This window comes from Lissotriton vulgaris, chromosome 3_1 (genome assembly GCF_964263255.1).
Source record: "Lissotriton vulgaris chromosome 3_1, aLisVul1.2, whole genome shotgun sequence".
Taxonomy (NCBI): domain Eukaryota; kingdom Metazoa; phylum Chordata; class Amphibia; order Caudata; family Salamandridae; genus Lissotriton; species Lissotriton vulgaris.
Window position 1 is genome coordinate 1,840,099,611 of NC_141689.1, and position 17,415 is coordinate 1,840,117,025.

General features: G+C 45.4%; 1 protein-coding gene across 5 annotated transcripts in view; it reads right to left on the reverse strand.

The window, feature by feature from the left end:
• The window catches only part of SH3D19 (SH3 domain containing 19), a 571,044-nt gene that overhangs the window by 70,593 nt on the left and 483,036 nt on the right, over positions 1-17,415 (reverse strand). For all 5 annotated transcript variants that reach the window (XM_086962289.1, XM_086962292.1, XM_086962290.1 and 2 more), the window contains exons 12-14: positions 15,536-15,604; positions 15,297-15,425; positions 907-979 (exon numbers count right to left, since the gene is read on the reverse strand). In XM_086962289.1, the coding sequence (XP_086818415.1) occupies positions 907-979; positions 15,297-15,425; positions 15,536-15,604 (271 nt within the window). The remainder of the gene's footprint in view (positions 1-906; positions 980-15,296; positions 15,426-15,535; positions 15,605-17,415) is intronic.

Here is a 17,415-nt window from a genome sequence, read left to right on the forward strand (position 1 = left end):
TAGAAGTTGAGCAGATGCTCTTGCAAGATATCTGCCACAGGGATAAGGGCATATGCAAGTCAAAGGGATGATCCCAAGTCTTCAGGAGCGGGCCCTGAAACCATTGGCGAGCAAGGTGGCTTACTTGTTGGGTCAGTGGCAGAAGCTTCAATCTGATAACTGGCAAGCCAGAAACTGCTCGGTCTATAGAAGGCAAGCTGGTGGGAGGCTATGGGAGTTGATAGGCTAATTGTTACTAAGTGAGGGTGGAGGATTCAGAATGGACCTGAGAATACAGAACCAAGTCAGGAGGGACCTGAAGAAGTGGAGGCAGGCATGAAATGATGGTGAGGTTGATCCCACCAACATAGGTGGATTTGGCAGGACCTTGCCTTCAATGGGTGAGTGACAGTGTCTGTCAGTGGCACAATCGAGAGGTGGAGATCAATCCTGGAGCATCTAGTGGAGGCTTGTAAGAAAATTAGTTCTTTTATTTGCTAGAACACATTCACCACTCTTTAGTGAACTGGCCCCAGGTGATGATGGGTTTGAGTGGCAGTGTGCCTTTCGAATTTGTCATATGTTAGGAAAATGGATGGGTTGCCTCATGAATCAGTGATGGATAATAGAATTAACTTCATGTTCAATAGCATAAAGGAGGTTTTGGAAATGAATGAATAAGCACAGGATTGCTGCCTTCTTTATTCAGGAGTTTTCGATTAGCTGTATAGTGCTCATTCTTTGGAGTTTAGAGTTCAAAACTCATTCCCTGACTTAAAAACAAAATAAAATCATTTGGGGGAATACTGTACTTTCTGTGCTTTTGCTACTGAAGTACATATTGGAGCACTATGAATTTTGGCTTGTCTGCATCAACTGTTCAGACACAGAGTGATGTGGCTTAATGCATTTCCATACAATGCTTACCTCCGGAAAAATCATGCAGTACAAGAGCATGGGGAGTGTTGATGTCACCATTCTTGGATGCACTATTCCAGTCCTAAAAAAGAGCGAAAAAATGAATATTCATGTACCTTTTGAAAGGAACATAATTCATTAAAATAACTAAAATTAAAAACCACCCCTACTAATTCTGCCACATGCATTGTATGGTAGTGAGATTTGGGGTCAAACAACGAACAACTACAAAGATGGAACAAAACACCAGCAGAAACATATGATCTAAAAGTAGCTATATAAACCTGCAGCATGTACATGGAAAGTCCACAAAAAAGTGCATTGAACTCTGAAATAGTTACTTGTTACTAGCTATACAGGTTTTACCAGAAAGGCACAAATGCCCACACATGGAACCTTTTTAAGACATTACTAGAGTCTACAGTCCACTCTACACTCAAGAATCCCCGATTCCGATTCACAAAACCAGGATGTACAGCTATTTCAATGCAGAGCCTGCACTTATAAATGTGGAAAATTGGCAAAATGCACAGAATGAAGCACAGTTAGCTCTAAGTGTGACCAATATGTTTAGAAACAGGGTTTCCAATGCATGTTTGGTGAATGTCAGAAATGCAAACATGGTGACCACCAATATCATACTTTTTTTAATGTTCCCAAACAATGCTAATGTCCTCACACTTTTTGCACTCTTTAATTTGCACCTCAGAAAAGAAGATGTAATCGAGTAAGCCCCTTAACTCCCTCCATATATAGGGAGGGCTAGTGTAAGTGATTGTTTCAAATGGAAAAAATATTTCCATATGAAGAGAAAAAAATTAAAGTATTGTAGAACTACAACTATCCCTAAACCACTGCCTAATGTTCACTATGTGGACAGTTCGTACATAGAAAACTAGGAGAAATAGGTGCATGTAGGTAAAATCTGAAATTAAGAGTTTTCTGTGGTCCAAGTGTGGAATTTTGTAATTAAGCAAAAGAGCGTAACATGGGCATTTATCTTGAGGGATATTTAAAACGTTTCTCTGAATCAGGCCTTCCACCAACAAATTACTCCGTGAAATGAAGCAAAACAAAAAATAGTAAACACCAACGCAGGTAGGACGTAGTAAATCAGTAGCCAGGATGACTGCATGACTAGACCATATGTGTCTATCACACTTGTGAAATCAGAGCACTCCTTCGAACCGCACCAAACACCGGGAAGGATTGCTATAGAAAAATGGTTGGCAGAAAAGAAGAAATGCGTTACTTACCTGTAACTGCAGTTATCCAGTATTGGTGTCTTTCATAGATTCACATGTCTGAATCCTTCCCCGTAGTCGGAATGGGAGTCCCTGATACATAAAGAAAATGCTACTTACCAGTATGCATCTGTTCTTGGCATGTAGGGCTGCTGACATTCATATCTTAGCATAGATCGCCGCCTAGTGTTGGGTCCAGATGTTTGCACTTTGTTGTCCTGGAAGAGTCTTCGAAGTATCACGAGATAGGTGACTCCTCCCCTGGACTACAGTGCGCATGGGCATCTTCTCCATCTTCAGATTGTTTTTCGCCATTGTGGCAAAGATGGAGCATAGAAAAGTAAGAGATTAACATGTAAATGTATGTAAAAAGTATTACTGCAGCTGTGACAGGCACCGGGGAGGAGGGTGGGCAATATGAATGTCAGCAGCCCTACATGCTAAGAACAGATGCATACTGGTAAGTAGCATTTTCCGTTCGAGGCATGTGGGCTGCTGAATTCATATCTTAGCATAGACTGTATAGCAGTATCTCCTCTAGCGGTGGTCACCTGTACCAGCTGCAGCAGGTTGAAAGAGTTTTTAGGACAGCCTGGCCTACAGCAGCTTGCTGCTTTGCTTGCACGTCTACACAGTAGTGTTTAGTGAAAGTGTGTATGGTAGACCATGTAGCTGCTCTACATAGGTCTTCTAGTGGAATATTTCCTAGGAAAGCCATAGCTGCCCCATTTTGCGCGTTGAGTGGGCTTTTGGGGGAACTGCTAGAGTGCGTTTGGCCTTTTGATAGCATATTTGAATGCACTTAACTATCCATCTGGCTATTCCTGATTTAGAAATAGGATTACCCTTATGCTGTGGAGCAAAAGCAACAAATAGTTGTTTGGTCTTTCTGAAAGCTTTAGTTCTGTCAACGTAATATAATAGAGCTCTTTTTACATCTAGTGTTTGTACAGCTCTTTCAGCCACTGATTGCGGGTTTTGGAAGAAAACTGGCAAATCTATTGACTGATTGAGATGAAATGTTGATATAACTGTTGGCATGAACTTAGGGTTAGTATGGAGCACAACCTTATTCTGATGTATTTGCATGAAAGGTTCTTGAACCGTAGCTCGCTCACTCGCCTGAGGGAGGTAATGGCCACCAAAAATGCCACCTTCCATGTTAGGAATTGTAATTCGCACGAATGGAGTGGTTCGAAAGGTGGCCCCATAAGTCTGGTAAGTACTACGTTTTAGTTCCAGACTGGCACAGGTGGATGTCTTGGAGTGATAATTCTTTTGAGTCCTTCCATAAAAGCTTTGATAGGTGGTATTCTGAACAGGGACAGGTGTCCGTTCTGGAGATATGCTGCTATAGCAGCAAGGTGTAGCCTTATGGAAGAGTATGCTAAATTGCATCTTTGAAGATGTAATAAGTAACATATTATGTTTTGGATGGAGGTATCTAAAAGATTGATTTGGTTATTATTACAGTAAATTACAAATCTTTTCCATTTTAGCTGCGTAGCATGCTCTAGTAGTTGGGCGTCTTGCTTCCTTGATAATGTTCATACAGTCTGGAGGCAAGTTAAGATATCCGAACTCTAAGACTTCAGGAGCCAGATCGCTAGGTTCATCTGATTGGGATCTGGGTGCCTGATTTCTCCACGGTTCTGCTTTAACAGCTGTGGCGATAGGCGCAGCCTTTGGTGTGGGACTACCGAGAGTTCTAGGAGTGTCGTGTACCATGGCTGTCTTGCCCATGTGGGAGCAACTAGGATCATTGTGAGGTACTGTTGCTTTAGTTTGCGTGCCACTAATGGAATCAGTGGGGTTGGCGGAAAAGCGTACGCAAATCTGCCTCACCAGTTCATCCATATTGCATTGCCTTGTGACAACGGGTGTGGGAACCTTGCGGCAAAGGACTGGCATTTTGAGTTTTCTTTCGTGGAGAACAGATCTATCTCTGGATGCCCCCACCTTTTGAAGAATGGTTGGAGGACTTGAGGGTGAATCTCCCATTTGTGTATCTGTTGGCTGTGTCTGCTTAGTAGATCTGCGATCTGATTGTCTATTCCTGGGAGATGTTCTGCCAGGAGAAAGATGTTTTTGGGAATTGCCCACCTACATATGCTCAATGCCAGGTGAGTCAGCTGCGGAGAATGTGTCCCTCCCTGTTTCTGTATGTAGTACATGGCTGTCATGTTGTCCGTCCGGATCAATACAGCCTTGTTGTACAAGTATTTCTGGAAGGCTTTCATTGCTAGAAATACTGCTAGCAACTCTAAGTGGTTTATATGCAGTGTCTTTTGCTTGACTGTCCAGAGCCCTTGGACTGTGTATTGAAGTAGGTGGGCTCCCCAACCTGTCAGTGATGCGTCCGCTGTTAGCACTACCTGTGGAACCGGCTCTTGGAACAGCCGCCCCTTGGAAAGGTTTTGTGGGTTCCACCACTGCAGAGAGTTGCAAGTGTGACTGTCTACCAACACTAGGTCTTTTAGTTGTCCTTGAACTTGGTTCCACTGCCGTGCTAGGCATTCCTGCAATGGACGTATTTGAAGTCGGGCATGAGGGACAATGAATATGCAGGAAGCCATCATGCCTATGAGCTGCATGAACACTCGAGCTGGCAAGGAGTGTTGTGGGTGAAATCTTTGAATTAGAGACTGCATGTTGGCTATCCTGGCTGGATTTGGATATGCTTTCGCCACTGAGGTGTCTATTGTTGCTCCCAGATATTGTTGTATGTGGGAGGGCTGCAGATGTGATTTTGTGTTGTTTATGGAAAAACCCAAACTGTCTGGGCGTATGAGTTGGCTTTTATGAGCCAATCGTCCAGGTAGGGGAACACATGGATGTGTTGCCTTCTTAGGTGTGCTGCTACTACTGCTAGGCATTTTGTGAAAACCCTTGGTGCTGTAGTTACCCCGAAGGGGAAAACTTTGAATTGATAGTGTTGACCTTCTATCGTGAACCTGAGGTATTTTCTGTGAGCTAGATGTATAGGAATGTGAAAGTATGCATCCTTGAGGTCTAATGTAGCGAGGAAGTCGCCTTGTTGGAGTAACGGGAGTACTTGTTGAAGAGTGATCATATGGAAATGCTCTGAGAGTATGTATTGGTTCTGAGGTCCAATATTGGTCTGAGGGAATAAGGAAGTATAGGGAATATACTCCTGTCCCTTGGTGTTGAAAAGGGACTGGCTCTATGGCTCCCTTTTCCAGCATGGATGTTCCCTCTTGTTGTAAAAGCGTGACGTGTTCCTTGGACATAGGACGGTGTTTGGGCGGTATGTTGGGTGGAGTAGAAGTGAGTTCCAGGCAATAACCATACTGGATAATTTGTCTCACCCACCTGTCTGTGGTAATTGCGTTCCAGACTGGTAGGAATTGTGTTAGTCTGCCTCCGACCGGTGTTGAGTGGTCTGGAGGGAGTATGAGCAAGTCACTGTTTGGTGGCGGTGGAGGCTCTGGTGTGGTTGCCACCACGTCCTCTGCACTTGTTATTATTGCCTCTATAACCTCCTCAGTTGGAGCCTTTATTAAAGGTGCTCTGGGTATTACTCTTGAAAGTAGAGGAAGTTTGTGATGTGTTGCCTCTACCTGAGCCTCGAAAGGAGGAGCGACAAAATGAACTTCTGGATTGTTGGAACTGAAGTGCGCCCATTGACTTTGCAGTATCAGTATCCTTTTTCATCCTTTCCAAGATGGTGTCTACTGCAGGGCCAAACAGAAAGTCTTGGTTAACTGGTTGGTTGAGGATGGTTGACTGCAATCATTTTTAAATCCGGAAATGCGTAGCCACGCATGCCGGCGTAGTAATACGCTAGTGTTAATCGACCTAGCTGCTGTGTCAGCTGCGTCAAGTGCACATTTAATGGAAGTATTTGTTATAAATTTACCTTCCTGTATTAGGTCGTTAGCTTTAGATTTGAATGGTTCTGGGAGGTGTTGTAGTAAACCTTCCAGCTGGTCATAATGTGCTCCATCGTATCATGCTAATAGAGCCTGTGTGTTTGCAATTCTCCAAGTGTTTGCTGCTTGGGATGCCACTCTTTTGCCTGAGGATTCTAGTATATTTGACTCTGTCAGGAGGGGGAGCATCTCCTGTTGTCTGTGAATTAGCTCGCTTTCGAGCGTTTGCTACCACTAATGATTCTAAAGCAACTGTGATTTAATATAAGAAGGGTCTGTAGGGGCTTTATACTTTTTCTCAATTCTGGGATTGAGGACGCGCGCTCTGGCTGGATCTTTAAACATGTCTGGCGCGTGTTTTAGTACCCCTTTTAACATAGGAAGTGTACGTACGCTTTTTTCTGAAGTAGGAAAGGTGTCGAATAGGAAATCCTCTTCTATTGGGTCAGTGTGCATGTCTACATTGTGATATTTAGCTGCCCTATCCACTAGTTGGTTAAAGACAATGGTGTCGTCAGTAGGCGACGGCTTTGTGGGATATGTAGTGGTGTCAGGGATGGGTTGTGGGTCGTATGTATCATAGGGATCATTTTGGTCATCTCATGTGTTATCCTGCACATCCTGATCCTCAGGGTCTCCAAAGTTATCTAGAGGATTGTCCCCTATGTTTTCTGCCTCATCATAATGTGAAGGAGAGTAAGGTACATAAGGCATGTCAGGAAAGAAAGGAGGAGGAGTGAAAGGCCTTGAGAGATATGTTGCAAAGTCTTTCTTCTTTGGAGGAACAGGGGAAGAAGTGTCAGTGTCCAAAGGTCTCTTCTTCCTGTGGTAAACTGTTACCCGTGCTGTTTTAGGGTCTATATACAGTTTAGGTTGTTCTTCCTCCACTGGATCAGGGTGGAAAAGTTCTTCCTCAACTGTCCGTGGTTTTGGCGCCGATGATTTTGGCTTTGTGACTTGTTTTTGAGTCTTTGGCTCGAGGGCATTAGGCTGCGGAGCATCTTTCGGCTCTACTGCAGTTTTTGGGTCTGTGACCTTTTTCGGCTCGGCGACTCCCTTTTGTTCGACGTGTTTCGTCTTTACCGTCTTTTTTGGTTCGACGACCTACTTTGGTTCGACGACCTTTTTCGGATCAACCGTGTTTTTTGGTTCGATACCTTTTTTCGGGTCAACTGGTGTTTTCGGTTCGATAACCTTTTTTAGATCTATAGTTTTTTTAGTGGACTCGGCTGCCTTCTTCGGGTCACCAGGAATTTTAGTGTGACCTGCTTTTGGGAGGTCAATACTATTTTTCGGGTCGACGGCCTTTTTCGGGTCGACTATTCTCTTGGGATTGACGACCTTTTTTGTTTCGATGGTTTTCTTCGGCTCGACAACCTTTTTCGGTTCGGCTGCCTTTTTGGGAATAGTGTAGCTAGTTCCCGGGGTCTCAGAAGGCTTGGGTTTGGTCTTCGGAGCCGAGACAGAAGGCGGGGTCTCTGAAAGGGTTTGTCGATCTCGGCTAAGGCCTTTAGGCGATGCTTCGACCGGAGCCTTGTCTTGAGATGGAAGGGGGTTAGGGGGCGTGGTACTCACAGTTTGCCCCGGTGTGATCTGGTCATCAGAGTCCGACTGGTCTTCAACGGTGACAATTTCGAGGTCGGAGTCCGCCGCTTCTGGGAGGTCGTGTTCGTCATCGAAAATGTTCTCCGGTTCCGGTGCCTGCCGCTGCATCTCTTGTCTAGCGACCCGTCGGTTCCGAATAGTTTTCTTCGACCGAAACTGAGCACAAGCTGGACAATCTTCCACGTTGTGCTCGGGAGAGAAGCACTTGTTACATACTGTATGTTTATCAGGATGTGGGAACTTGGAGTGACATAGTGGGCACCTTTTAAATGGGGTCCTTTCCATCGGCAGCAGGCCCACGTGGCGTAGAAAAGGCCCAACGGCCCGCGTCGTCGACCGGATCGAGATGGCCTTAGAAAGTTGAAAAGTTTTGGTTCCGAAGTTGGAGTTGAGGAATAGCATCCGAACCCAATGGCGGAAAAAAACAATCTGAAGATGGAGAAGATGCCCATGCGTCCTGTAGTCCAGGGGAGGAGTCACCTATCTTGTGATACTTCGAAGACTCTTCCAGGACAACAAAGTGCAAACATCCGGACCCAACACTAGGCGGCGATCTATGCTAAGATATGAATTGAGCAGCCCACATGCCTCGAACATAAAGTAATGTCCCATAGACATATAGATATATAGGCCTAAAGGCCTCACATTAATAACCTAACCATGTCCTTTTGTAGAAAGGACCAAACTCTAGAAAAGAGCCAATCAGCTGTCACCTCCCTCTAGAACCCTCCTGGAAGGAGCCTCAGTCCCTCAGATTTTCGTACGCACAATGCTAAGTAGGCGTATTACTGAGAGAAGTAGGTGAGCCCTTCCAGGGGAGGCGGGAGGGTTGCAGGAGAATCTATGAAAGACACCAATACTGGATAACTGCAGTTACAGGTAAGTAACATTTCTTATCCAGTATTAGGGGTGTCTTTCATAGATTCACATGCCTGAATCAGAATAGCAAGCAATGAACAAAGCACATTTCGGATAGTATAGGATATACAAGTCATTAGATAACAACATATCAAATGACTAATCATGCATTTGCAAGCAGGAAATACCACTAAATTATACAATAGAGAAATGTGCACATATTAGAAGGATGGAGGGATGAAAAGAGGCTCACCTCTACTGAAACACATGATTAAGTACTGCTTGTCCCACTGCAGCATCCTTCATGAGTTCTGTATCCAGGCAGTAATGCCTAGTGAAGGTATGTGGCGACTTCCATGTTGCCGCTCTACAAATGTCTGACCGGCACTCCTGCAAAAAGCGCCATGAATGTAGATATTGCCCTGGTAGAGTGGGCTTGCACGTTAGATTGCAGGGGTTGCCCTGCTTGTTCATGACAAAATGAAATAGCTGCCGAAATCCAGCGGGAAATACTTTGTTTGGTGAGTGGAAGGCCCCTCCTGGGCCTACTGTAAGCCACGAATAGCTGATTTGACTTTCTGAAGGCTTTTGTCTTTTCGATATAGAATTTCAGGCAACGTTTAAGATCTAGAGCGCGTAACGACCTTTCCGCTGCAGTACTGGGATTCGGAAAGAAAGAGCGCAAGACCACAGGTTCGTTGAGATGGAAGTCAGACGGGACTTTTGGAATACATTTTGGATTTGTCTGTAAAATTACTCTGTCCTGCTTGAATTGCAGAAAGGGATCCTGTATCGAAAAGGCTTGGAGCTCACTCACCCGCCTTGCGGAGGTGAGTGCAAGCAGGAGGGCTGTCTTTCAAGAGAGGTATTTCAGGTCAGCCCGGTGTACCGGCTCAAAGGGATGCTTCATGAGCTGATTAAGGAATGTGTTAAGGTGCCAGGTAGGCGGCAACATTTTCACAGGGGGAAAAGTCCTGTAGAGTCCTTTCAGAAATTGTTTGATCAATCTGTGAGACCAAAGAGAAGGACCCGTAGGAGATCTTCTGTAACGGAATATCGCAGCCAAGTGGACCCTGACGGAAGCATGAGCAAGGCCTGAGGTTGCCAGATATAGCAGATAAGGCAACACTTGTTCCGGAGAGGAAGACAAAGGATGTATCCCTTGAGCCTTACACCAGATGCAAAACCTCTTCCATTTCAAAGAGTAGGTTTTGTTGGTACTATCCGCTCGTGCTCGAGCCAGGATGGCTCTACAGTCTGGCGGAATATTCAAATTCTGAAGTTCTCTGAACTCAGGAGCCATGCGGCTAATTTGAGTGAAGCTAGATTCGGATGCTGGACTTGCTGGTTGCTCATCGTAGAGACGGAAACTGTTTCAAGCGTCTTGGCGGCTCCAGAGACAGGCGGTGGAGTTCCGTGAACCAATGTTGGCGAGGCCAAGTTGGGGCTATCAAAATGAGTGTACAAGGCTCCGCCTTCAATTTCCTGAGGACTCTGGGAATCATTGGAAATGGTGGAAAGGCGTACGCAAAGACGTTGCACCATGCGATCAAAAATGCATTCCCTAGAGACCCTTTCTGGGATGCCAACTTGCGAAGTGTGGGCATCTGGCGTTGGATCTTGTGGCGAACAGGTCGATCCGAGGAGTGCCCCATCGTGAGAAGACTTGGTTGAGGATCTCTTGATCCAGTTCCCACTCGTGAGACGTTGCTCTCTGTCTGCTTAATGAGTCGGCGAGTACATTGTCCATGCCTGGGACGTACTCCGCCCGAAGAGATATATTGTGTCCGATGAACCAGTTCCAGATTCTCTGCGACTCTTGAGAGAGTGTCAGAGAGCGAGTCCCTCCCTGTTTGTTGAGGTAGTGCATCGTCGTAGTGTTGTCTGTACGGACGAGCACCAGGGAATTTTTGATTCTTGGAAGAAAGGCTTGAAGGGCAAGGAAGACTGCCCGCAGTTTGAGGAGATTGATATGGAGCCCTTTTTCAAAGGGGGACCACTTTCCGCTTATCTGTAGCTCCTGGAGAAAAGCTCTCCAACCTTCCAAGAAGGCGTCTGTTGTGATGATATGCGGTGCAGCTGGAAGCAGAAATGGTAAGCCTTAAGAAAGGTTCTGAAAAGACATCCACCATTGCAGGGCCTTGACCATATGAGGAGTGACTTTTATGAGATCATCGAACGACCCTGTGCATTGGACCCATTGCTTTGAGAGTGTCTCCTGGAGGGGGCGCATCCGCAGACGGCAGTGAGGTACTAAGAGGATACATGACGACATCATTCCCAGAAGGGATTTGAAAAGGCGGACTGTTAAGGTCCTCTTTGAAGCCACGAGAATAGCCAGTGCCAAAAGTTTGTCCTTCCTCTCTTGAAATAGGAAGGCTTTCCTCAGTTGTGTGTCGAGGGTTGCACCTAGGAAGTTGATGCGCTGAGAAGGTAGAAGGACTAATTTCACCCGATTGAGCGCGAGTCCTAAACAATTGAAAAGCTGCAGACAGAGGTTGGAAGACCTGGACGCGTGTTCTAAGGATGGAGCCTTGATCAGCCAGTCGTCCAGATATGGAAAGACTTGATGGTGGCTCTGTCGGAGATATGCAGCTACTGGGGAGAGACACTTTGTAAAGATGCGAGGTGCAGACTTGAGCCCGAAAGGCAGGACGCGAAATTGAAAGTGTCTGCCTGCCACTGTAAATCTTAAATATTTCTTGTGATTTCTGTGAATCAGGATATGGAAGTAAGCGTCCGGAAGGTCCAGGGACGCCATGTAATCTCCCCCCTCCAGGAGTTGCAAGACCTGGATCGTTACCATGCGTTCTTCATGAATTGTTGAGGGCTCTGTGGTCCAAAATCGGTCTCCACTTCTTCTCTTTTTTCTGAACTAAAAAGAAGCAGGAATAAAATCCTTTCCCTCGATGAGACAGAGGGACCTTCTCTATCACCCCTTTCTGGAGCATAAGAGAGACTTCTCGGCGAAGCAGACATAGATTTTTGTGAAGCATAGGGCCTGGAGGTGGCTGGGGAGGTATATGCATAAATTCCAGAGAATGGCCGAATTGAACTAATTGTAGAACCCAACGGTCCGTGGTAATTTGCTTTCAATTTTTTATGAAATGGGAAGATCTTCCCTCCAATTTTTAATGATGGAAATTAATCTGAGACTGGCTGAAGTGAAAGGTCATTGTTTGGCCTTTACCACAAAAGGACATCTTGCCAGAAGAGGATTGTTGGCTATGTTGCTGTCGCTGTTGATACAGGGATCGATTCTGGCCTGAAGAATATGAAGAGCGGTACTGGTAGTCCCCTCTATAAGAGGACTGTCCTCTACCTCTAGACCCACGAAAGGACTGACTTTTGTACTGGAGAGTGCCCAATGCTTTAGCAGTGTCAGTGTCCTTTTTTATACTCTGCAGAGCTTCATTAATCTGTGAGCCGAAGAGAAATTGCCCATCATAGGGCATATCCAGTATTATTGTTTGTATCTCGGGACGAAAGGAAGTTGCACTTAGCCAAACTTGGCGCCGCAAGAATGCCGCCCCAGCCAGCTGACGAAATCCTGTAGTTGCGATATCCATCGCACAGTCTATTATGTCTGACTCCGAGGCTTCACCCTCTATCAATATCATCTTCGCCTCTTCTTTTGACTCGTTCGGTAACTCCGCTAGATATGGGGCTATATCTGCCCATAGTTGTCTATTGTAGCGCCCCAAAAGCGCCAAAGCATTGGCCGCCTTCACTTACTGCAGACATTGACGAGAACCACTTCCCAATGTTGTCTAATCTTCGGCCTTCCTTATCTGGAGGGGCTGATAACGGGGCAGAAGGTTTTTGGACTTCTTCTGGGCCGCCTATGTAAAACCGAATCTGACTTGGGGTGTCCTATTAAACACGCCGGTGCAGTATCAGGTGCCCGATACTTCTTATCTAAGCGAGGTACTACCGGAGGTACCGAGGAAGGGTTCTGCATGACCTGAACACCCTGCTCCCACAGGTATTCAATAATGGGTATTGATCTTACTGATTTTTTTAAGAGGCTCCTTAAAATCATATAAGAAGCAGTCTTGCTGTTGGGTGACCATTGGAATTTTGAAACGTTGAGCGGCCCTCTCAACCACATTATGGAACCCTCCAATGTCGCCGGGTGGTGAATCTGCTGGCGCAGGTACTGGAGATGCAGGAGAGGGAATGACATAGTCCTCCCAGTCATCGTGGTTAGACTGAGTATCTTGCAGTTCTCCCTCTTCCTGCTGCTCTTCTTCCTCCTCCTCATCAGTAGACGGAGGATGCAGTAGATCAATCCGCTCCGGCTGTACACTCAAAGGTGGAGGCCGTGGTCTTGGTGAGGGAGATACTGCGGAAGGTTGAGGAGCAGGAGACTCTGGAAACCTCTGTTTATAGTCTTGTATGAGGTACCGCAAGTCCGAAACTAAAGAGGCTGGAAAGCAAACCATTGGAGGTGGCGGTGGATGATATTCCTCCTCCTGATCCCCTGCTTCGTCTGAACTCTGACATTTGACATGAAGCTCTGAAGGGCTTGTCGTCGTCTGAAACATGTCCCCTTCATCTAAATCCTCCTCCTGAAGAAGACATGCTGGAGGCGGTGGATGGACTCTGCTTGGCGATGTTAAAGACGGCGTAGGCGCCTTTTTTGTTATCTTTAAGTGCACATTTGTGCTTTGCAGACCTGAATCCATCATCGTCGACGGGCTCGTCATCGACGGCAGAACGTCAACGGGGTGTCGATGCCAGAGGATTCATCGTCGACGGGGCCACCGTCATCAGTGGAGACCTCACTGGAGACTTCGTCGGCGAAGTCTTCGTCGATGGTATCTTCGTCGACGGCACCTTTGTCAACAACGTTTTCGTCGATGGTGTCGACAACTTCGTCTTCGAGGTAGTCGTCAATTCCATCCTCGGCGAGTGCAGCGTCGACGACCGTCTTACCTGCCGCCGACGATGGGGTCGTAGTCGTCGACGAGGACATCGACGTCAATGCCATCGACGAAGAAACAGTCGTCGTCGATGTTGACACATACACTGCTGTAGACCTAGCTCTCCTCGACAATGAAGGCGTCGTCGACGACACCGCCGTCGAAACAGGCTTTTTGAAGGTGGGAACTTCCTGAGAGGAAACCTTCGCAGAAGTAGCCTTGGAGAGAACCTCTGAAGACTTTTTTGACGTCCTCTTTTGAGGAGGCACCGTAGGGCTAGGAGAAGCCCCCCGTGGTCTCTTTAATGAAGATTTGGAAGAGACTGAAGAACCTTAACTTTCCTCAGAAGATTCCAGGTTGTCCCTGTCTTTTAGCCTCAGGAGCCAGATTAAGAGGCGTCCCTCACAGTCTTTGAGGGTTTTAGTGGAAAAGGTACGACATACCTTGCAGTCCTTGGAAGAATGGTCTGGATACAGGCAATACAGACAGTCTTGATGTTGGTCATCTATATGCAGCCTTTTCTTTCCACAGGAACCACAGGACCTAAAAAGACCCTTTTTTGGTGTGTCAGCCATGATGATATCAGCAATCACAGATGGAACAGAATAAAATACCAAAGAACACTGAAAACCAGTTGTGAAGAAAAAACTGAGCAGAGCTCAGAGGAGACTCCCTTAGCACAACGTGCAGTAGAAAATCTGAGGGACTGAGGCTCCTTCCAGGAGGGTTCTAGAGGGAGGTGACAGCTGATTGGCTCTTTTCTAGAGTTTGGTCCTTTCTACAAAAGGACATGGTTGGGTTTTTTAATGTGAGGCCTTTAGGCCTATTTATCTATATGTCTATGAGACATTACTTTATTTATCTACCGGGGACTTGCATTCCGACGACGGGGAATGATTCAGGCATGTGAATCTATGAAAGACACCCCTAATACTGGATAATGCAGATTAGAACCATAAAACTGTGGCATAAAAAGTGTGATATTGAAAAAAAGTGCCATATCAAAGTTTTCAAAAGGTAAATATGTCAACCACATGATATGACATGTTTGTTAGTGGAACAAAAGGCAGCTCTGAGGACAAAGGGTCCTTCCGGGCACTGCCGCAGTATGAAGGAGACGGGCCAGGGTCATGCAGGAGGGGATTCTGGGGAGGAGAGATTTTGCTGACTCATCATGTGAAAGTAACACCAGAAGCATGCACGAGGAAGGTACAAAGGGAATTCTTCCCCCCTGGTTCAGAAAATGATAATAAAGAAAAAAACTTCACTGAAAACAAGTTTTAAATTACATTTAAGGAGATATTATTGCAAACAATGCTATTTAACACCAATAAAGCACAACATTTCTACATCAAATGTATTTGCATGTAACAGAGAAGAACGCCAAACTGAACCGCCCGTAATACTGCCTTATGTTTGTCCAGAACACAAACACACTGGCAAAGCAAGTTCAGAGTTAAAGCATCATCTAGGATTGGGCACGATGGGACACTCATCAAAAATTGACAACTCTTGGTTCCACCACTTTTGTGATCTGGAGGAACACTGCATTTTGGGCAGCCGAGACGCTGCCTGCTCTGCCTTCATAAACACCCTCTTCCTCACCACGCCGACTATCCTCAGATTTAGTTTCCTGTTGTTCACCACATGCTCAACAAAAACACATCATGTCTAAGTCCATAAATAGGCTCAGAAACATGGGAGCCCTGCATCGTTTGCTAAAAGCTTTTCAGGGATTTCATTAATTGTGAAACCTCTGTAAAAGCTTCCCATACATACTAGATTTCATACAAATTCATTAGTAGTTACATAAAACCAAAACACACTAAGCTTCTGTGGGATGCTAGCTGGGACAGATTGCTCCGAGTGCTTACCTTCCTCTTATTTTCAAGAGGGGTGATTATTTTCATCTTTGACGTATGCACTGCACCACTTTCCTCTCCCTTTTGGCACTGGTAGTGATTGCTGTCAACCTGCTCCAGCAGCACCAACACGTCTCCACGCTGCAAAACAGATTCAGGCCAATTATGCTTGAAACTGAACATGTCCAGCATTCCTGCAAACAAGAGTGCATCGAGGAGGGAGAATTCCACAGAAACAAAGCTAGATTTACCTTGCAAGAGAGTTCCTCTGGATTTCTGGAGAGAAAATCTCGCTGAGCTATTCCGTGAGGCACAGGCAACTAGAAGGCGAAATGAAGGAGCCAATTAAAGGAGGCAAGTTGTCATATTCACCCTGGCAATATACAACATTTGTTCTGCTCAGCAAATAGCTTCTTGCAACTTAGGAGTGTACCTAGGTGATTGGTAGCTACTGTTTCTATTCATTCACATATTTTTGATCAGCAAGTTTTTGTCCATGTTTGTTTTAGCACTTTGCACATTTACATATTCATTGGTAGATATTACGAATAGCTCTCACTAGCCAAGAGTGTAGAAGAGGACACCGAGATCTGTGCACATTAGTAGTCAAGTCTGATTAAAATAAGCAAGTTCAGGGATAAAAGTCGCTTGCCATCTGAGCAACTGTGTGATCTATGCCCATTTTTTCCCATTGTAATGAGGTTCCCATGCATTTCTTTTACAGAGCACGTTTAGCACCCAATCCTTAAGGATCGTATAAAGTGCTCGTCTCATACTCCAGAGGCAAAACGTGAGTGTGACCTGCGAATTGGGAGATCCTCCATTGGCTTTTCCTCACACTTTAAAGTTAAGGAGGTGCCAGACTTGACTCCCCTTGTAGGGGGCCTGGTTGATACAACATTATATGTAGTAGAGTGTATTGCAGTACTTGAGCTGCATCCAGGGTTAATGCTTACTGGCCTGCTCCTCTAAAGAAAGCCTACTTCCCTGTGGCAGATGGATGGCCTATTGTGTTTTCATGGTTGTAGGAGTAGAAATGTTCACAAACATTATGGGCATAGATTTTACAATAATGGTTGCGAGTGCAGAAACCTGGATGACCAGAGGATAGTCTTTGATCACTACATACACACACCTTTCATTAGGGTTATCTTTACTTGACTGGAAACATATATCTATGAAGGCCGGTTATAAGGTGGCGGATGCTGCCCACAACAAGGACAAACCATCCCTTCCTTCTTCCATTCCTGTTCTTTTGTCTCTGTGACCTGTCTGAGTGAATACACAAGGTTTACCAAGAGCAAGCCCCTGGCAGGTGCACATCTCTAGCTGCACGTAGTCAGTGCCCACTAGTGTGCATTTTAGTGAGACAAGCAGTGCCCTTCCCGTAACACTATCAGAGGAAGTGAACTTCATTGAGAACAAGATCTTGACAGAGCAAATAGAAGGCCTCTGTACCCCTCAGCACCGACCAAATGAGGGACAGATCAAGATGTTCCAACTTTATACAAGTGTAGGTGAGTATAATGTGTACTTACTGCTGCAGTATATAAATAAGCAAAATGAATAAGAACAATTGTTACTTACCTGTAAACGGTGGTTCTCCAGTATTGGTGTCTTTCATAGATCCACATGATTGAATATTCCCGGTCGTCGAAGTGGGAGCCCCACGGTAAATAAAATAGCAATAAAACCAATCGTATATGTATATAAAAACATAATTACATACATTCTAAAACCATAAATACTTATAAGTACCAAGGTTAGCATTAACACATAGGAATACATTAAAAGAAAAAAACACTTTCATAGCATATCCATGTCATTATGCTAGTCCGAACTACAGCCAATCAGGCGCAAGCACCCCTCTAGAACCTTCTCCTCAGAGGCTCAGGCACTCAGATTTTCGTAGCACAAGAGTGACAAAAGAGTCTAGGAGGAGAAGCGTGCCTCTGAGGGGAGGTGGGTGGGTCACATGTGAATCTATGAAAGACACCAATACTGGAGAACCACCGTTTACAGGTAACTAACAATTGTTCTTCTCCAGTATTGGGGTGTCTTTCATAGATTCACAAGCTTGAATAGAATAGTGTGCAGTAATAGCTAGCCGCAAGAAAAAACAGCAATGCAT